General features: G+C 39.8%; 1 protein-coding gene across 1 annotated transcript in view; it reads left to right on the forward strand.

Moving 5' to 3' along the window:
* Nucleotides 1-3,218: 3,218 nt before the first annotated feature.
* Nucleotides 3,219-19,555, forward strand: part of POU2F2 (POU class 2 homeobox 2) — a 218,218-nt gene continuing 201,881 nt past the window's right edge. The window contains exon 1 of the mRNA XM_077456062.1: nt 3,219-3,338. Coding sequence (XP_077312188.1) covers nt 3,242-3,338 — 97 coding nt within the window. The 5' untranslated portion in view covers nt 3,219-3,241. The remainder of the gene's footprint in view (nt 3,339-19,555) is intronic.

Consider the following 19,555-nt stretch of genomic DNA (forward strand, 5'->3'; position numbering starts at 1 on the left):
GCCGTGTCTGGGGGGAGGGGATGCAATATCGATCCATGCGGCTTCCATCATTTCGTGACACAGAATGTCAGATGGGCTGAGGGCCCTTTAACTCCTTCCCTTCCAGTTCTTTCTCACTCTCTTTCTCTTCCCCCCCCCCCACCCCAACGCGCCCCCTCAATCACTCCGTACCAGCCGCTCGATGAAAGAATTGATTTTCTTTTTAGCAACTCAAATGTACTTTGTAATGAATTAACTCCCGTCCCTGCACGCTGCGGAACGAGGGAAAAAGGCAGCAAAGAGAGGAGAGCTAGGGAGAGCTAATAAGAGGGAAGCCAGAGGGAAAGGGGGGCAAGTGAGGGACAAAATAAGGAAGAAAATAAAGGAGAGATGGGGAGAATGGAAAAGGAAAAGGCCAGAAAGCAGAGAGTGGAAATTGGGGAGCGATGGTAAAAGAACACGGGTACAATAAAATTGGATAAATGGGTTTAAACAGAAAAAACGCTTAATGTTAAAGGTATGAAAGTGAGGATGAAGAGGGGCGATTGAGTGTCAGCTATGTATAGGTGGTGAGAAGGAATAAGGGAAAGGTGTCATGGCAACCATTAAAAATTACTCAAAAGTTCAAGAGAAGAGTTGTAAAGAAAGAAGGAAAAGAATGAAAGAGAGAGGGGGGGGGGGGGGTGGAGAGAAAGGATAGGAATAAAATAAAGAAAAAGAAGGAAAGACAAAAAGAAAGAAGAAGGAAGACGGAAAGCAGAAAGGAAGAAAGAAAGAGAGAGAGAGAAATTAAAGGAAGATGGGAAAGTAGAAAGGAAGTAAAGTAAGAAAAGAAAAAAGAGAGAAAAGAAGGAAGAAAATAAAAGAGAAAAGTAAAAGGAAGGGAATGAAGATAGGAGAAAGGGAAAGAAGAAGGAAAGAGGGGGGGGGGGGGGGGGGGGAGAAAGGGAAGTTTAGAATGAAGAAGTAAAGAAAGAAAGAAGGGAGGAAAGAAGGAAGAAAAAAAAGTAAAAGGAAAGGAATTAAGATAGGAGAAAGGGAAAGAAGAAGGAAAGAAGGGAGGAAGAGAGAGAGGGAAGTATAGAATGAAGAAGTAAAGAAAGCAAGAAGGGAGGAAAGAAGGAAGAAAAAAGTAAAAGGAAGGGAATGAAGATGGGAGAAAGCGAAGGAAGAAGGGAGAGAGAGAGGGAAGGCGAGAAGGAAGGAGAAAAAAGAAAGAAGGAAAGAAATAAGGAAGAAAAAGAAATCAAAAAAGTAAAAGGAAGGGACACAAAGAAGGGATAGAGGAAAGAAAGTATGAAAAGAAGGGAGGGAGGGAAAGAAGAAATAAAAACAAAGAAAATAAAAAGAATAAAATAAGGAAGGTAAGAAAAATGGTAAGAAAGGTAGAGGAACAGATAACAGGAAAAGTCAAAGGAAGGGAGAAAGAACGGAGAGAGGGAAAGACATAAAAAAAAATACACGAGGGACAAAAAAAACAACAAGGAAGGAAGATAGGAGGGAAGGACAGAGGGGGAAAGAAAATATAGAAAAAGTAGATGAAGTTAGAAAGTGAAAGGGAGAAAGAAAGCTAACAAGCAAAAAATAATTAAAAGAAAAGAGAAAAAGGGAAGTGGAAAGGTAATGTAGAGTGGAATGGAAGCAAAGAAAAGATAGGAAGAGAATAAAGGAGCACGGTGCAAGGCAGGAAAAGGGACAGTGTATGTGGAGAGATTGGCATGTGAGTGACAGCAGCCTCGGTAGAAAGGTGAGTGGGATGCTGAGTGAAGGAACTGAGGATAAAAACATGTGGCGACATAAAATCCAGTTGCTGCTGCTTGGTACAGATGTTCACTTTGTACAATTTAAAAATATCCGCTACAGGACTATGTAGCAAGTTTTCTAGGCCCTGCTTTCCAGTAATACCCAGGGAAAAGGTGCACAGCCTTGGAAGGCATATGGGAGAAGAGTTTGAAGAGGAGCGCAGTAGGCTGGGCCAAGATTTCAGCAGAAAGTAAAAGAAAGAGTCAAGTTGCAGAGCAAAGTGAATAAGTAAGAGAAGGCGACACAGGCGACTGGTGGGCACTAGTTCCAGAAGAGCACTGAGACAGCAAAGTATTAGCCGGTGTGAGTTGGCACGGGACAATGCGTGAGACAGTGCGTGACAGCGAGAGACAGCATGGGACAAGGCGTAAGCAGCGTGACACCGTGCGTACAGTGTGAGACAGCAGGGTACAATGTGAGACAGCAGGACTTGGTGTGAGACAGCAAGACAGTGTAAGACCCCCGTGAGTGTCACCTGTCACCTTACACCATGTTCCTGTGTGCACCCCCAGGGAGGGGTTCTATTAACCCCTTCATGGAGGGGTGCACAGCCAAATAGAGTACACCCTCTGGCATTGAATGGGTGCCCAATGGCTGGGGGAGGAGCCCCTCCATTTAGCCTGTGCTCTGTCCCTGTTCTCTCCTGGAGATCTCCATTATTCCAAGGGAAATAATTCCTTTTGTGTGCATGGAATGGACCTCAGGGAGGAAGAAGGGGGGGGTGAACAGTGGACAGGGTGGAGGGGGGATAAAGGGGGGAGTGAGAGGTGGCCAGAAGGGGAGGGGGGGAAACTGGGCATCAGGGGGGAGGTCTATGAGGGACGAAGGGGTCGCTTATACAGCTGTCATCAGACAAGGAAGAGGGGAGGGAGAGAAGAGGGAGAGGAGGAGATATTGTGAAGTGTAAGATGGAATAGCCGGGGACTCGCAGGCAGTGTGTGCTGCTGTGCAAAAGAGAGGGGGGGGGCCTTCGGATGCGTGGGGGCCATATTGTAAAATTAACCGGCTCCAGAGAGAAAGAGGAGGAGAGGCAAAGAGAAAATACCAACAAAAAAGACTTTAGCCGGTGAATGAATATCCGAGAGGTGAAGAAGACATCGGTACCCTGCAGAGCATCCTTTCCCGGACTGATGCTCTGCCTGTAATCCTAACCTCCCCCCCCCAACACGCACACTCCACACAAAACACTATTCCCCTTAGCCACGATCCGTGCTTGTGCGACACACTCACACCCTCACCTCTCCCCCGCACCATACACACCAACAGATTTTTTTTTTTTTTTTTTCATAGCCTGAATCTCTCCTCTCCATCAATCCCCCCACCCCCCCCCCCACCCCCCCTTCTCCGCTCCAACTCAAACACACATACACACACGCACACCCTCCCTCACTCACTCTTTGCATCTCACAACGCACCCTGGCCTAATTCATCGGGTTATGAAAGCTGCCTGCACGCTGCTATGTTTGTTCCGCTCTCCGTCCCCTTTCTGTTTCAGCGAGCCGGCTCCGAACACACATGGCCCTTTAAGTCGCCTCTGTCCCTGGCAGGTGCTGACGGTAAGCTACATCGGCGCGGTCCACTGCTAGCAAGCAGGAGAGGCAGGCAGAGTGTGCCTCGCTGCCAAACCCCGCTGCTGCCTTTTATTCATGTTTGTATTGATCTCTGGCTGTCAGAGGCAGCGGATTCAGCTCCTCTGGTCGATAGACAGGGAAAAAAAAAAAGAGAGAGGGAGAGGGAGAGTCAGAGAGACGAGAGCTCCGATTCGGAGACACTGGAATGCTTACAAAATACAGGGAAAGATTTTTTTTTTTCTTTTTAGGGGGGTATCCCAAAAAAAATAGCAACCCCACACTTACCTGTTCCAGTTGTTTCCTTATTATCAGATCAAACCCCCCCCCCCCTTTTTTTCCTCCTGCCCCCCCCTCCAAAAAAAAGAGATTTGGTAATTAGGTTCAGATTGAAGGTGTCTCCCCCCTTTTTTCGTCTTCTGATGTGGGAGTTCCAAGCTTTTAGAATAATTAAGGCTTATTAGTTTAATTGGGAGAGACATGGGTGGGAGGACAGGAGGGGCACGTTCAGAATGGCATTTGGTTGGAGAGAAGCAGTAGGTGAAATAATCTCATGTTTAATCACAAAAAAAGAGAGCAAATACCGACCATTCTGGTAACGATATTGGCTCCGTGATTGCCCAACCAATGCCTCTCTCAGCGGCAGCCTGACTTAAAGTTTAGTGATACCCCAACTTCCAAGGGGGCAGTTCAAGGGGTACACCTTATGGGGGGGGAGAGAAGAGTTGATTTCAGAGATTCATTTCTAGAATAATGCCCACACGACCTTTAACTCTAGTTGTGGGGTGACGGTAGAAACCCCCCTCAATTATCCTTCTTTTTGTACTGTCAGAACACATGATAGAAGTTATGTTATTATGCTATTAGACATACTATATGCAATGTGTTTCATATATGTAATTGTCAATGCATTATATATTTACGTGTGTGTTATTGCTATATGAAATATTAAGGTGTAATGTATTTATTTTTATGTTCTTGATAAAGAAGTATGTATTAATACTCAATAAGCCAAAATCTAGTGAGGACTCTAAATAACGGTTACCATAAATGAATGTGATTGAAATGGGTATTATATATAAAGCGCCAGGGAGCTAATTATAATCGCGTGTGTGTGTATATATATATATATATATATATATATATATATATATATATATATATATATATATAATATATATATTTATATAATATATATTTAAATATATATATAAAAAATATATATTTTATATATATATATATATATATATATGTATATATATATATATATATATATATATATATATATATATACATACATATATACACACATATATAGTATGTTTATTTGTGTATTCTTATAAACATAGTATATATTTATTTGTGTATTATTATAATATACATATGAACATATACAATATGTATACATACACAGTATATTTATATATATAAATATCTATATGTATAGATAGATAGATAGATATATAGATACATTGTGATATCTATTTAGCTATATATATATATATATATATATATATATATATATATATATATATATATATATATATATATATATATATATATATATACATACACAGGCACGCATATATTTACAAATGCTGTCTTAATAATTACTGTAACATGTCATTTTATTTTTTGCATTCTTAAGTACCAATAGGTTTCGAGATGCCGACAGAAAATGTAACTTTATGACTTTTTATTTCCCCATACCTTTATATCTACACGCCGGTTTATATTTATATGATGTTATATACACTCAGTCACACTCTTACATGCATCGCTATGAGACATTATTGTGTTTGGGGGGACAATTTCAGCCACATTACTAAATTTCCTGGCTTGGACATATTAGGCCCCTACTGAATGGATAAATATATTGTAAGTATGTATTTGCATGTATTTTGCTCTGGCTTAGAGATCTATCTATCTATCTATCTATCTATCTATCTATCTATCTATCTATCTATCTATCTATCTATCTATCTATCTATCTGACTATCTATCTTTATCAGTGTATCTATCTGCAGTCTGCCTGTCACCATATCCATATATGCCTATTCATAGATTCATGACATTGTTTGGACATACACACGCAAATAGCAGGATTTCCTGTATCAGGAACGTTCTCGTTTTGGGCTGAAAGCGAAGTCATTAAGAATTGGGGGTCTGACCCTATACAGCAAGCTTCCTATCTGCACACAAGCATTTCAAAATGGCTTTTTAATAGACTAATTACATTTCATTTAGGAGTGCTTTCTGGATAGGGCCTTTCCATTCAAGGGGTTTAGTGAAAAGGTTGTTTTTAACCCCCAGTTTATACCCAAATCAAATCTTGGTCAGCATCCAGGGTTTTGGGCAAATAAAATACCCTCTGTAGAAAAAAAAAAAAAAATACCTTTTGATTAGAGATCAAAGTTTCCCCTTTCCAATGCTTGCGTTTGAGGGATTTTCGAGGTGTTAAGATGGCGTTTTATGTGAGTTCACCGTACAGCGATTTTGTGCCAGTGACAGCAGCGTAATGTTTGGAAAGTAAAAGGCAAACCTTTTTTTTAATGGAGGTCAGTTCTGTTTTTAGACTACAGATCGATACTCTCGTTTTGACGCAGTGGATTGTCAGCTCTTGGGAGCTAACTGCTCTTCGGTGAAGATTCTACTTTGCTTTATAACCGTGAGAAAATACTTGTTATGAAGCGCTTTTTATTCACGGTGCCTCCTCTTGGGGCGAGTTATACTTTTATTGATTACGTTTATTTGTTAAATAGCGGTCGTTAAGCGTTTTCTGTGTGCCAAGGATGATAAACAAGTCGTTGTGGTAAATATAAAAAAAAAAAAAAGCATATTGGAAGTCATGCTGTCACTGCCACATACCATAGAATGTTTGATAAGGTTTAAAGCTGCCACTGAGGAGACCTGACTGAAAAATCCTTTTAATAATACTGCGAATTTTCAGTCAAAACCGCCATTTTCTCAGCCTTCGGCCATATGCTGTCGTGCCCCTAAGACATAAAAAAGTTTGGGAATATTAAGCTTTTATGACAGCAGTTCTTTGTGGAAACAATTCTGTAGTCTACTGTAAGCATTTTATTATATATATATATATATATATATATATATATATATTAGTATATAAATAATTTTATATTATATATATTTTGTCAGTCTAATGGACAATTCATACATTTTTTGATGAAGTTAAAATTTCACTTGATGATCTCCGGTGCAGTTTTTAAGTCAGCTTCTTTTTGGGAGACAACAAGTTTAGCAAGTCGATGGACACCATGACTATTGCATATAGGCAAATGAGACTTAGAACATCAAACTCTGAGGTAAAATTTTCCACAAAAGGGCATTTCAGTTGATTCTTGACTTAAAAACGTGTATCACGCTCTTTGAAAATTGGGAAAAATAGGATGCGTAGGGCAAGCAGATCAACCTATAGATTGTGAAGCCACCGTGTTGGTTTGAAAAAGGTTTCTCAAGCGCAGACACAAAATGGCTTCTTAGCACGCCAGAACTGAACCTGCGATCGGTGTTCACACCTTGTAGTCGACCCAGAGAATGTGGTGGAGATCTCTAGGGGATCTGTTCAATTTTTTGGGCCCACGTCAAGTCGAAAGAATTCGCTGTGGTAGAATTTTTCATCCCGAGGCTGCTAACCAATCAATAAACACATATATTTTTATACCGTTGTGTGGTGGACATTAGGGTTGGAGTCTGGTACATGTAATATTGGCCCGGTCGCTCAAAAACACAGCTGGGAAAATTTCAGACTACTGTTGGGACAGTAAATCTGTAAATTTTACATGGAGCTTAATTAATTGATGGTCTATATAAAATGCAGTTTGCGGACTCTGCTGTGTTGAATATGGCTGCTTGTTTATCCAATCATTGGGTTTACCATTGATTATCCAATCAGATATACGTTCACATGGGAGTCCAGTGACAATAGTGCCCTGTAACTTCATATACATGTCTGCATATGTACATACATAGACATATTTAGATTATTCAACACTCCTACCTATGAAGCAGGATACCTATAGAACCAAAGCCATTGTACGCTCAGCAAATATTAGTTTTATATTCTATAAAGATGTTCCTCATTATGGCCTATTTAAATCTCCGTTATCATCAACTTGCAGTTGTGGGATTCCAAGACACACTTAGAATGTTTATTAAGTGATTTTAACAGCTGGCCTATAAATTATATTAATGTGGAAGACATGTTAAGTATGTAGACTGGGGAGATGTTGGCACAGGAACATTACAGGGCTGCAAGCTATGGTTGTTGTCATGTGTACATTATATATATATATATATATATATATATATATATATATATATACGGTGTATATATATATATATATATATATATATATATATATATATATATATAGGTCTTAGTTTATCCTATGCCACACGTGCATTTTACATATAAATATTAGTATATACTACACTTCATGTACATTGCATATATGAGTATTAGTATATGCTATATCAAATGCGCATTGCATACATGAGTATTAGTTTATACTAAATCACATGTACGAGTATTAGTATATACTACATCAAATGCACATTGCATATATGGGTATTAGTATATACTATATCACATATGCATTGCATATATGAGTATTAGTATATACTATATCAAATGCATATTACATATATGATTATTGGTATATACTACATCACAGGTGCATTATACATAAGTTATAGTTTATACTACAGCACATGTACTTTGCATATATAAGTAGTAATATATACCACACCTATTGTACATTCAATATATAAGTATTCGTATATACTACATCACATGTACATTGCATATATGAGTATTGCTATATCACAGGTGCATTATACATGAATTTAAGTTTATACTACATCTCATGTACATTGCATTTTTAAGTATTAGTATATTGGTATTAGTATATACTACAGAACATGTACATTGCATGTATAAGTTTTAGTTTATAATACATCACATGCACATTGCATATTTAAGCATTAGTATATACTACATTATATGTGCATTGTATATATGGACATTCGTTTATCCTATGACATACATGCATTGTATATATAAGTACGTGTATTAATATATACTACACCATATGTACATTGCATATATAAGTATTAGTACATACTATGTCACATATATGTTGCCTATTTAGGTATTAGTATTTACTACATCATATGTGCGTTGTATATTTATGTTTTAGTTTATATTATATCACATGTACATTGCATATATAGGTTTCAGTCCATACTACTTTGTTAGCTTACACTACATCACATGTACATGATATATATAGGTATTAGTTTATACTATGTCACACATGCATTGCACATATTTATTTGAACTATTTATTACAGGCATTTACATAGCACCGTCAATTTACACCCACCTTTACATATATATCGTACATTCACATCAGTTCCTGACCCCAAGGAGCTGACAATCTAAGGAATATAAGCATTAGCTTATGCCACATCACCTACATCTTGTATACAGTATGTAGTTATTTTAATAAAATTTGGATATAAAGTGACTGAATCTACAGTGACACTGAATGTATGTGATACAGGATATATATACAGTATCTTACAAAATGATTTATTAATAATATATATAGTATATAGTAATTGAATAAATATATATATATATATATATATATATATATATATATATATATATATATATATATATTATAAATCATTTGTAGGACTGCATAGAGAACATGTTACAGTATACTTGTAATATAGTAATATACAGCTCTTTGTTGTCTGTGTTGTAAGGATTTTGACAATTTTGTTGTAAAAAATATATAATTTTTTAAAATATCTATACAGTATTTGAAATACATAGAAAATATTGCCTTTTCCTATCTATGGAGAAACACATTTGTATTCTCATTCTCTCTCTCTATCTCTACAGTATATATACTGTATACTCTAGTATGAAATGGACAACCAGTTAGAAATGCAGTGTATGGTGTTAGGGGAATAGCATGTAGAGGAGACTTAAAAAAACAAACACACACACACTTCATCTGCATTGTAAAAATAGTCCTTCAAGCTTTTTTATTACACTATTCATAACAGTAATATATATATATATATATATATATATATATATATATATATATATATATATATATAAAATGCAATACATTTCTCTTGCTTACACAGAGTTCCATGCTGATGTCATAGATAATTCGGCCCATTATTTGAATAACTCATACCCAAAGCAGAACTGATGAGATGGCATTGTTAGTGACATTTTAGTTTAAGGGTAGTGAGAACGTTAGATTGGATTCTGTAGATTGTTCTAGAAGTAAAAAAATATAGATTTTCATGAGAAATAAAAAAAAAAAATTTCTTAGCTATTACCTGTGTATTATTACATCATCATGTATTGTAGTTATACACATTAAGTATTTTAGTACTGCGATCTTCAATTAGCCTATAAGACGAAAAAAGAGCTCTGAAGCCGAACTAAAAATATAAAATATTATAAAACAGTTATAATGACGTTGCTGCAGTGCACAAAATTCAGTACCATGGACAATGTCCTAAGGAGCATGTAGAGAATCATACAACACATGTGTGTGTGTTCTGTGTATTTCATGTACCCTTCATTCATGTATGTAATGTTACAGGATATGACTTGGCTCCCTAGTGCAGTTTTCAGACATCACAGCATTTCAGATGTGTTTACAATGCACTTCTCTATGTGAGATGTGATTACAAGCAGAGAAAAAGCCCACCTATAGTAGATAAAGTGCAATGTTCTGAAATTATAATAGATATTAATTTAATGCTCTGTCATATAATAAAACATTGGAGGTGACTTTTGGGCTAGAAGGCCTTGCTGGAGGGTTCTGATTTGGTTATCATTGGCAATGATGTCTGTATGGAGTTCGTATGGTCTTCCTATGCCTACATGAGTTTCTCCTAGGTGATCCAGTTTTCACCCACGATCCAATCTGACCATATTATGGGGTAGATTTACTAAAACTGGTGCACACAGAATGCGGTGCAGCTGTGCTGCTGTGCATGATAACCAATTGTCTTCTACCTTCAGCTTGTTCAAATAAGCTTTGACAATAAGCCCTTGTTCACACTAAACGCGGGTTCAGTGCGAGTTTGGGGGCAATTTTAAAGACATCTGTGCGGGTTCATGCACATATGTCTATTGAAATCTCCCCCGAGGTCGCCAAAAGTAGTGCGGTGCCGCAAAGTCGGCGTCGCACTGTTTGGGACAGTGTTGTTGCCAGCAATAGGCTGCAATTTGGCATGCAATTTGACATGTCAAATCGCACCGATGTGAACGGGAGCTTAAACCTAGAAGCTGATTGGTTACTGTGCACAGCTGCACCAGATTCTGAGTGCCCCAGTTTTAGTAAATCTCCCCGTATGTGTATGTGGTTATGTCAGAGTAGCAGGGGCATTACACTGGAATGCCCCGTACATACTTTTTTTTCCGACCATGTTTAGGCTCCATCGGACATTTTCCATCGGAATTTTGATCGCACAAAATTTGAGATCTGGCTCTCAAATTTTCCGAGCACAAAATCCGTTGTGGAAATTGCGATCGCGTGTACACAATTTCGACGCACAAAGTTCCACACATGCCCGGAATCAAGCAGAAGAGCCGCACTGGCTATTGAACTTCATTTTTCTTGGCTCGTCGTACGTGTTATACGTCACTGCGTTCTTGAGGTTTGGAATTTCCGACCAACTTTGTGTGACTGTGTATATGCAAGACAAGTTTGAGCCAATATCCGTTGGAAAAAATCCATAGATTTTGTCGTCGGAATGTCCGATCAATGTCCGATCGTGTGTAGGGGGCATAAGAGTTTTTCAGGACCGGGACTGATAATAACCTCCCTGGCGATTTTCCAGAGTGTGGCTCGTGGTTAAGTTTCAGCACCATTAACGGTAACCCCGAACCACAATCGGCATTGCATTGCAGGATCCTGGTTCAGTATACTTACCTTGTCACCAGGATCCTGCGATGTCCCCCCACTGTGTCCGTGGGCTCTGTCCTCCGCCCGATGCCTCGTTGTGCCGTGCTCCGTTCCCTCCGAGTGCCACGAAGGCACAGGGGCGGAGCCCAGAGGCAAATTAAAAAAAGTGAAAAATCAATACATACAGTATATACTGTAACCTTACAGATTACATTACTGTATGAAATAATTTCACATCCATTTTGTCCCTAGTGTTTTGTCCAATGCCCTGCATGCAGTTTTATATGATATATACTGTTCTTTCTGCCTGGAAACTGGAGATTGTCCATAGCAACCAAAAAGTGTCCCTTTACGTCAAAAGTGGTTTTAGACCAGCTAGAAAACAGAGATAATAAATTAGAACACTTGCAGAAATAAGCAATATGGAATCGTGGGGAAATTAATTTTATTGTTATTATTACTATTTATAACTATTTATATTTATTTATTATATTATAATTTATGATTTTGTGTTTCAAACTTCATCATACCTGGGATATCTATTAGACTCTTGCTTGGACAGATTTAACTGTGTTAGGCTGGGCTCATACTACTGCGGTGTACGAGATCGGATGTGATTCGCACCGCACTGCAGTGCAAATCACATGCGATCTCTGTGCGATGCGATTTCAGCCATACAGATAGTATGGCTGAATTTGCATCGCATCCGGCCCAAACTCGTACAGGACCCTTTTTTTGGTCCGCAGCCGAATCGGATCGCATGGGTGTTCACACCATGCGATCCGATTCCTGTCCGAGTTTGCAGATCGCACTGCGATATGCGAACTGATTTGGAGGTGTCATTAACTTTTCACTGACACTCCCAGCAGTTCGCATAGGGCAGTGTGAACTGCCGCCAGGAAGCATGTGATGCGGGAACCCGAAGTAGATTCGCAGCGTTCCCACATCGCAGCAGTGTGAACCCAGCCTAATTGCTAAGAATTACATGCCTACAATATAAAACACCAAATTTCTATGCAAAATAATTGTACCGCTTTAAGACCCAAAAACCTGACATAATCATACCGCCATGGAGGTTAGTGGTGCAAGTGCTAGGAATTAAGGGGTTGATTTAATAAACAGTGTGAGTGCAAAATCTGGTGCAGCTCTGCATAGAAACCAATCAGCTTCCAGGTTTTATTGCCAAAACTTAATTGGACAAGCTGAAGTAAGAAGCTGATTGGCTATTGTGCATAGCTGCACCAGGTTCTGTGTGCTCTCGTTTTAGTAAATCTCCACCATTGTGTCAGTACTAGCACACCTCCCAACTTTTTGAGATGGGAATGAGGGACACCTAGCAGCAAAAGTATGCAGGCATAGGACACACCCCTTACCACGCCCCCCCTTAAAGGAGAATTATATAAAAAAACAACATTGGTTAAACCCACAAGTGCTTTTTTTTTACTACTGCGATTCGTTCATATTGGCTCTTGGAATTTACAAATGCATCAATTTAGAAATCAGATGAAAGGTTTAGCACTGGGAAACACTTTTTGATAGATAAAAGGTGCATTTTATATACAACTATATGTATTAGACCAAAATGTGGGACAAATGAGGAGGAATGAGGGACAGAGGGACATTGCTCCAAATCAGGGACAGTCCCTCCAAAATATGGGACAGTCCCTCGAAATAAGGGACAGTTGGGCGCTATAAGTACTAGGGCTTGTTCAGCCTTGGGAAGGGAGCAGTGCCGATGCAGTTTTTCTTAACTTTATTGAAATGTATCAAAATGACATTCCTCTTTATGCACCGAAGCACGTCGCAACGCAGTATAGTGCACCGCAACACCCTGCTATACAAAAATTACTTTTTTTTTTAAGGTGTAAACCGCTGGACTCACAGGACTCAAGGTGAATTGCCTTCTTTATATATTGGGACTGTGTTGGGTAAGGCTGCCCAGCGCAACCTAATGCATATGGCGTGAACAGGCCCTTTAGAGTAAAAATTAAAAGCACACAAAAATGACATCCTAACAGAGGGGTTCCATGAACCTGTACAGGATTTTATTGGTAAACTTGCTACAAAAAAATAAAATAATAAAAATAAACTAGTTGTTAGTTGTTGAGGGACAGCAAAGATCCATCCTTGGAGATTTTACACACATGGCCTTGATGTGGGTTGGATTCCGCATTTAAAAAAAGCGATAGTGGGTCTTATGTATAGAAACTCTGAAAGAAATGTTTTTTCATTGGCTATATGGCATTGGCAATATGGCAACCAATTATAACTTTTCATACTTTTCATACTTTTAATATCATACCTGGTAAAACAACAGCTGGGGTCTGATTGGTTGCTGTATAACACATAAAGGATGAACTTGGCTTTTAGTTCCTTTTCAATACACCTTCAACATACTGATTGGACCTCAGACTTAGAAATGTATACTAAATGGGGTAATAAGCAAAGCTTAGTGACTGTGGGGGAGATTTACTAAAACTGGAGCGTGCAGAATCTGGTGCAGCTCTGCATAGAAACCAATCAGCTTCCAGGTTTTATTGTCAAAGCTTATTTGAACAAGCTGAATTTAGAAGCTGATTGGCTACCATGCACAGCTGCACCAGATTCCGGGGGTTTCTGTTTTAGTAGATCAACCCCTGTGTGTGCCAATTACACTCATTAAATCAGGGACAGGAAGTGAATAGGAAATCGTCCCAATACTTTGCAGACAGCTAGAAAAAGCTGAAGTTCATAATCTGAAAAAATATATAAAAAAATTGTATATAAAAAAAAAAATTTTCCTGCATTTTTGTATCTACCAGTCACAATGTCTTTATAACATGAAAACTTTTTGCATAAATTAAACTGTATTAGGTGGTTTTCTTTATAGATCTTTGCTCTTTGCAGCACCAGGTAATAAAGTGGTATTAAACCCAAAAGCAGTTGCAGTTTACCAATCCTTAGATAGATTTGTTTTGTTTTTTTAGGCTTTCTTTCTTCTATTTTCATCTGGTGATCTGGCCAGTAAGTCTGTTGTTTTTCCAAATAATAACCTCTACAGCAGCAGTGGTGGCTGGTGATTACTATTTGGGGGGGGGGCGGCGCAAAACCAACGCTACCCCCCCAGCGGGGAGACACAGGCAGTGGAGATAACCCCTGCAGTAGGACAGCAGCAACAATCCCCCCCCCCCCCGCACGGGAGGCACAAGCACAGGCAACGGCGATCACACGCAGTACCAACAACCCAGAGACACAGAGACAGGGAGAAAAAGCCGGTGTCCTATCATATAAGGTCCCCCATCCGATAGTGTCCGCTGTGTACTGCGCATGCGCAGTACACAGCAACACAGATTCCAAAAATTGCCGAGGATGAACGGCGCCTGCGCCGTGAGTCCAGGTTCTATCCCCACTATTCAAGTGGACATAGAGTAGGAATATAAAAGAGCCGAGCTCAGCGAGGCCGAGTCCGAAGCGTGGAGAGCGAAGCTCGCCCACGAGGGGTCCTCTAATATTCACAACCCTATGTCCGCTTGGATGGCGGGGCTACCACCTCCACTCACGGCGCAGGCGCCGTTCAGCTTCTGAGATTTTCCGAAGCTTCGTCTGCTACGTACTGTGCATGCGCAGTACGGGGCGGACACTATATCATGGCCAGACACTATATGGCAGAACACCGGCCGCTCCAGCGAGGACACAGACATTCTCCTTCCAGCCGATTGGAACCCAGAAGTGTGTCCTGAGATACGATTGACCAGGGAGTCATAAGACAGCCATTGTCCAGCAGCTTGTATCAGTTACAGAGATGAGACAAACCATTTAACACTGACAGGGATGCTTGCGATGATCAGCTTTTATGTATTTATGTAAAACCTTTATCCCAAAAGGAAACAAAACTGTTGAGGCAACTGCTTATAAAGTATTAGCTGGAGTTTGGCTTCAACCTGTTAGTGTATCTGAATCTGCTAGTACATCTAACACTGCCCTCTGTCCAGACTGATAACGCTGTTGCCCAAAGGTGCCTCCTGCGCTCCTTCATCCAGAGTGGAAGCACTTTAATACAGGAGGTCTGTTACTGGCCATAAACAGAAGAAAAAAAGCCTAAAAAAGGAAAACTAACACATCTAATGATTGGTAAGCTGTAATATATTACAGTTTTGGTTTTGGGTTTAATATTGCTTTATACTTGAAACAAAACTGTTATTTATAAATGTAAATTATCATTAAAATGTTACTTATAAAAGACTTAACATACTTAGAAAACAACACTGCTACACAATAGAGGATTATGTCGCCGTGAATTGTTTTCAAACAATAAATATTTTAAGCTGGCAAGCCTGGAAAAGGCATATAATATAATTTCACTTTTATAGTGCTAAACGTATTTTGGGGATTTATTTTTAGTTGCACATATTCCTAAATCACAGCTTTATAAATTAATTAAAAAAAAGAAAAATAGTAAAATAGAGAATTAAGGTCTTCTTCACACAGCGACTGTGAAGGGGTGTAAAATTAAGGAGTTTTACTTCCACCTACCGCCCACCTAAGAAAAGCAATGTAGCTACTCAGGGCTGTACCCATGCCCCGGCATCGCTGCCAAGGCAAAAGTTAAACACCATGTTGAATTTGCCAGCTGGTACCACCACCAAACATGACCTATTCAAGTGACTAGGGCAGTGCCGCCGCCGCCACCATGCAACCTTGTGCAATGCACGTGATTGACACTCGGTGGTGCAACATTTTGAAGGGTAAAACAGGCAACCAATCACCTCCTCACTGCCTGTCAAATGCCCTCTGTAAAGGGATTCAGCACAGATTGCTTTTAAGAGAAGTAGCCGCACGTGTGAATGAGCACTTACGTTTTCTCTGTTGAACAATAGCAGTAAGCTGACTTTTAGGGCTTGTTCACAGCAGTTTGCATTATGGTGTGCATCATACGCATGTACTGGTGTGGGTGGGTGCTGCTGTGTGTTCGCTCCCTTCCTTTTTAAGGCTGGGTTTACACCTATGCGAATAATTCGCATGACAGGAGATTGTGACTGGCTCTCTATGGAGCCGGTTCACATCTCCGTTGCAGCTGCGGAGTGCACTGCAAATGAAAGCTGTGCGTCTTTGGCTCAGTTTCGGGGCCGAATTCAGGCAAACATTCGGCCCTGATTTGTCCCTGAAACGGAGAACAGGGACATACCGAACCCCTGCTGCGAGCCGCATCAGAATTAGGTGTGAACCCAACCTATAAAGCTTTTTTCAACTTTTACTCTATAGGGTTGTTTCACTAAAGGCAAACAGACAGTGGGGTTGATTTACTAAAGGCAACTGGATTGTGCACTTTGCAAAGTGCAATTGCTCCAGAGCTTAGTAAATGAGATAAAGCTTCACTTTGCAAAGAATACCCAATCACATGCAAGGAAAAAAAAACCTGCATTTTTGCTTGCACATGATTGGATGATGGAAGTCAGCAGAGCTCCTGGTCATTTACTAAGCTCTGGAGCAAGTGCACAGTCAATTTGCCTTTAGTTGATAAACCCCTGTGCATTTTGCAAAGTGCAGTTACACTCTGCAATTGCAGTTGCGCCAGACCTTAGTAAATGAGGGCAAGCTCTGCTAACTTCCTTCATCCAGTCACGTGCAAGCAAAAATGCTGTTTTTTTTATAATTTCCTTGCACGTGATTGGGTATTTTTTGCAACATGAAGCTTTACCTCATTTAATAAGCTTTGGAGCAACTGCACTAGGCAGAATGTAACTGCACTTTGCAAAAAAGTGCTATTTGCCATTAGTAAATTGACCCCTATATGTGCAAAAAGGCACCACACATCAACACAGCACGTTGGTGTGAACCGAAGTAATAGGACATAAAGAAAATTGTCTACGCTGCCCAACACATCCCTACAGGGCTGGCGGGAATGAGCACCATTAGTTAGCACAAAGGCGGTAAAGAAAAGTATGCAAAAAAAGCAGAGAAAATTGCTCTTCGATATTTTATAAATACCCTTCCATAGAAAGATCTTGCTGCTTGATAAATGGCGCTGTTAACGTTCTTTATGTATAAGCCTCATGAATGGGTTGTGTTAGTTCCTTGTGTTGTCATGTTTTTTCATTTCTCGTTTTCAGTTGCGTTTATATCTCAGTATGTAACCGACTTGCTTTTCGCCGTGTACCTACAATAAGCCAATAAATTCTGATTAATGTAATGGAGCATTCAGCATATTTTCATATTTGACATGAGTGAATGGTAAAAGGCATCCTTATTTTTTTTATTTATTTTTTTCTTGAGTATCACTTGCGTCTTGTGATTGTGATGAAAAATTTGCAGCTCTAGAAATCTCGCAGCCTGGTGTTAATAGAGGCTCTGCTTTCAGTCAGTACTGATAGCATTGTTACAGCGCATATATAACGTTTGTCTCTTCCATTTGTAAACGTCATTTCTGCTTTCCTTGAGGTTTAATCTATAAAAGCGCCTTTGGGAAATGGGAGAATATTTTTTAAGAAGTTTTCCACATTCTATAAAAATAGTGAAGTGACTGCTGACTGCCATTTTCATATCAGGGACAGTTTTTTTTTTTATGACAGTTTGCTATCAACTAATTAGCATAGTGCACTAGGACTGAATGGTATTGGCTTCTATGGAATGTGTGTACAGGTCGCACAGTGCCTTCATGGTTAGTACTTACAGGCCTAGGGCCCCCCGGTCCAATTCCCAACCAGGTCACTACCTGCATAAAGTTTGCATGTTCACCCACTGCTTTTGTGGATTTCCCCCTGGTGCTTTCCATCCACCCTCCAAAGACATACCAGTTAATTAGCTACTGCCTAAAATGACCCTAGTATGTGTATGTATCCAGATAGGAACCTTAGATTGTAAGCTCCTTGAGGGCAGGAACTGACATGATTGTACAATATGTAAAGTGCTGCATACACCTCTTCCAGCGGGCTCATGTAGTATAGAAATGAGGAGCACAAAACACAGTTGACGCATTTCACTCCACCCATAAGGTCAAAGGCCTATATGACTAATGCCTTGTACACACGACTGAACTTTCCACCAGAAAAGGTCAGACGGAATAATTTTGTCGGATATTACGATCGTGTGTGGGCTTCAGCTGAATTTTTTCTTCAAAAATTCAGACAGACCTAGAAATAGAACATGTTTCAAATCTGTCCGAAGGAATAAATTTCTATCGGGGAAAACCGCTCGTCTGTATGCTGGTCCGATGGACCAAATACGACGCAAGGGCAGTTATTGGCTACTGATTATTGAACTTCCTTTTGTAGTCTCGTCGTACTTCATCACATTCAAAACAAATGAACTTTGGTCTGTTCGTGTGTGGGCAAGTCCGTTCAGTTGCAAGTCCATCGGAACTCCGTCGGGAAGACCGTCAAAACCTTTCTGCCTGAAAGTCTGGTGGCATAAGCCTTGATAGGCGGAGGTGAAAAGTGCCAGTGAGCATGGTTTGTAGAGAAGCATAGGCTGAGGGCGCTCCTCATTTCTATACTACACAGGTCGCCTGTGAGAGTGGCATCCACTCAAGTCACATGTCTGTCACATTCGGATGAGTACATTAATATGCCAGCACCCCATTTCCTGAGGATCAAGGAAAGAACCTCCTTTTCAGCTTAGAGCTTTGCTCCAAGCTCTTCACATAAAATTGTTGGTGTTATATAAATGCCTGTAATATATACTCTGGCCTGGCATATTGAGATATATTACATAAAGCCTCATCCACACGGGTATACTACAGTGTACACCAATGCAGGGCTGTGTTTACCTGCATGGGGATGCCCAGGTGTTCCGTGCATCCCCATGCAGGTAGCCCATTTCCTGTAAATTTGGACACAGCGGGTGCACGAACACAGCCACTGCTCCCAATTCCCCCACATGGATATCAAATTGGGAGCACTGGCTAAATCCATGCACCCCAATTGACATGAATGGAACTGACTGCACAGGAATGCATGGAATATCTATGAATCCTCATGGGGATAAACACGGCGGTTGAACAGGCTTACACTGTAGTACAGGTAATACTCGAAAAATTTGAATATCGTGTAAAAGTTCATTTATTTCACTAATGCAACTTAAAAGGTGAAACTAATATATGAGACTCATTACATGCAAAGCAAGATAGTTCAAGCCGTGATTTGTCACAATTGTGATGATTGTGGCTTACAGCTCATGAAAACCCCAAATTCACAATCTCAGAAAATTGGGATTTGGAATATTGTGAAAAGGTGCAATATTCTAGGCTCAAAGTGT

The sequence above is a fragment of the Lithobates pipiens genome, unplaced genomic scaffold (assembly GCF_037356315.1).
Source record: "Lithobates pipiens isolate NorthernLeopardFrog02 unplaced genomic scaffold, aLitPip1_a1.2 Scaffold_27, whole genome shotgun sequence".
Lineage (NCBI taxonomy): Eukaryota > Metazoa > Chordata > Amphibia > Anura > Ranidae > Lithobates > Lithobates pipiens.